Source organism: Propithecus coquereli, unplaced genomic scaffold (assembly GCF_000956105.1).
Source record: "Propithecus coquereli isolate 6110/MARCELLA unplaced genomic scaffold, Pcoq_1.0 Scaffold177, whole genome shotgun sequence".
NCBI classification, from domain to species: Eukaryota; Metazoa; Chordata; class Mammalia; order Primates; family Indriidae; genus Propithecus; species Propithecus coquereli.
Genome location: NW_012142412.1, coordinates 49,693 through 52,192, shown reverse-complemented (window position 1 = coordinate 52,192; position 2,500 = coordinate 49,693). Strand labels below are relative to the sequence as shown.

Sequence of the window (2,500 nt, the reverse complement as noted above, 5' to 3'; positions counted from 1 at the left end):
TGTGTGAAAATAACCAACAGTCCACAGAGATGGGCTTGGAGGGCTTTCTTTCCTAAACTTGGAAAAGAAGTATTTTGAACAGATTGATTGCGGGCAAGGGTCAGTAAGTACAGTGATGTAATAAATTATCCTCCGTTAGAGTGTGAACCTGTGTCTCATGAGGGCTTCAAGAAGTTTAGCCCAGAAATATGGCGTAATCAGATAAGCTGTTGTGGCATTGTTAGTTTCATTTAGAAAGTCTTAGAATAGAGGCGTAAGAGAAGACCATTCAAGTTTTACCTTCAACATGTCTTTTGACTATTAAATATTCTTTCCCCAAAGTCCTCACTAAATTTTTGCTAACATAATTTTAAGCATGGCTTTATGAAATACTTATGACCATCCCTTTGATGCATTCACTGGAAGTAGCAAATGTGGAATCACTGCAGTGAGTATAGCAGTAAGTTGGGCAATTTAATTTTCATTTTTAGCATTTAGACAGCTAATGCAAACCAGGAAAACGACGCTAACGAAGCAAACTCAGAATTCGTTAATATGAAATAAGCCCAGATTTCTCTCCCATTTGAGAATTAGATGCTCAGAAGAACGATACTTTTAGCTGGAGCTAATCTGGAGGAATCACATTTGTATCAAAAATTCAAAGCAACCTAATGAGAAAAGAACATTGGGAAGAGTGCCCTGCCTAAGCTCAAAGGCTCTCTCAGTTCCTTGCAGTTCCCAGTGAGACTCTTGTAACCTGAGCTCATCAGCAGTGAGCACTGACAGGGTACTGTCCTTGGCACTTTTCACTTCCTAAATGGAGAGAAAGAAGCTGTCTGTGAAAGACATGAATTAGTAGAGTTGAGATTTACAGATAAAAATATTTCAAGAAACCTTCACTGTGGAAATCAGCCATTTTGTATATATTTTTTTCCTCTTGGTAACCATGTTGATCCGAAAGAGGAAGAAGGATTAAAAGAATACTAAGGAAATGTTTTGCCATTGTTGGGAAGGCTTAGAACTCTGTAATTTCTTATTTAGCAGAAAAATTACATTTTACTATGGTTTTTCATGAACACAAAGGAAGAAGCAAATTAGAAAAGATCGTTTTGTGTCTTTCCTTTCATCTTTATTTTTTTGTTGTTATTTTCTAGGAAATCATCGTAAAAATTATAACCAAAAAACTGGGTGACAAATATCACAAGAAAAAGGGTATCGTTAAGGTAAGGACATGCAGTTTTGAATGGAATTTGTGAAAAAAGCAGTGGGTAATCCAGCGAAGCTATTTTGGTGTTTCTCGGAGATCAAGTCCTAGAAGCAGAAGTACTGTCTAAAGTCCTTGATTGTTCCGTAAAATGGAGGTCGAATTCATGATTGTTGTAGAAATATTTCTTTTCCAGCCAGAGTTGGTCTATTTTCTTACTGGGGCGAGTAATAGGTATGAAATCCCATTGGCAGCTCTAAAAAACTCAGCGTGCGTGCCTTGTTAATCAGTAAAATATATTCTTTTTAAGTGAAGGGGCAGTATGATCATCCGTCCCAGAGGTCCTGTCTTTTGGCTGCTCTGGGATTATAAAATTTGCGTCAACATTCTAGTCTTTCTCTCCCTTTTGCTTTTCCCAAATATAGTTTGATTCTAGCACCCAGCCTTCTGCATGCCTAGATTGCTCTTCCACTGTACTTGAAAACAGGCAAAATGACCCCTTTCTAGATTTCTTACACTCTTATTCTAAGATCACTAGTCTCTTACTCTTTCCAGATGGAAAGCTTAACTAAGCTTTGAATTGAGTTCTTTCTGGAGAACCAAAGACTGAGAAATCATATGTGGAATGTAGAAAATAGTGTCATCTAAAGGAGTCACTCTTATCTTTTGATTGGAATTTCATTCATTTTCATTTTATATACTTTTATCCTTTTAAACGAATGTTCACGTATTTTGTTATAAAAGTGTTCGTTTTGCATGACAGGAAGTAATTGACAAATACACAGCTGTGGTCAAGATGATTGATTCGGGAGACAAGCTGAAACTTGACCAGACTCATTTAGAGACAGTGATTCCAGCACCAGGTAAATCTGTTTGCAGACCACCTAATACATGTGCCATCAAAATGCGCGATCCCACTCTTAAAACTGTAGTTTTCTTTCTTTTGACATTACTTGACGGTGATAGATTTGTTTCCATTTCAGAAATATTAACTGCTAATATAACTCTTCCCTATTTGACTTCAAGTGGTGTACTAGTTTACCAGTCCTCTGATCAAGCTATTTGATGGCATGAATGGATTTTCTCTTCCCAGAATACATATTTTTTCTGAAGCAAAACACAGACATATATGGATAGAATTAATCATATGAGGCTTGTTATTACAGGTTGAATATATTTTATCCCAAATGCCTGGGTCTAAAAGTGTTTCAGATTTTGGAGATTCTGGGATTTTGGAATATTTGCATATACATAATTGTATATCTTGGGGATGGGAACCCAAGTCTTAACATGAAATTCATTTATGTTTTATATACA

General features: G+C 36.4%; 1 protein-coding gene across 1 annotated transcript in view; it reads left to right on the top strand.

Annotated features, from left to right (window-relative positions):
• The window catches only part of KIN (Kin17 DNA and RNA binding protein), a 24,808-nt gene that overhangs the window by 20,264 nt on the left and 2,044 nt on the right, over positions 1 to 2,500 (top strand). The window contains exons 9-10 of the mRNA XM_012642176.1: positions 1,134 to 1,202; positions 1,947 to 2,046. Of these exons, the coding sequence (XP_012497630.1) occupies positions 1,134 to 1,202; positions 1,947 to 2,046 (169 nt within the window). The remainder of the gene's footprint in view (positions 1 to 1,133; positions 1,203 to 1,946; positions 2,047 to 2,500) is intronic.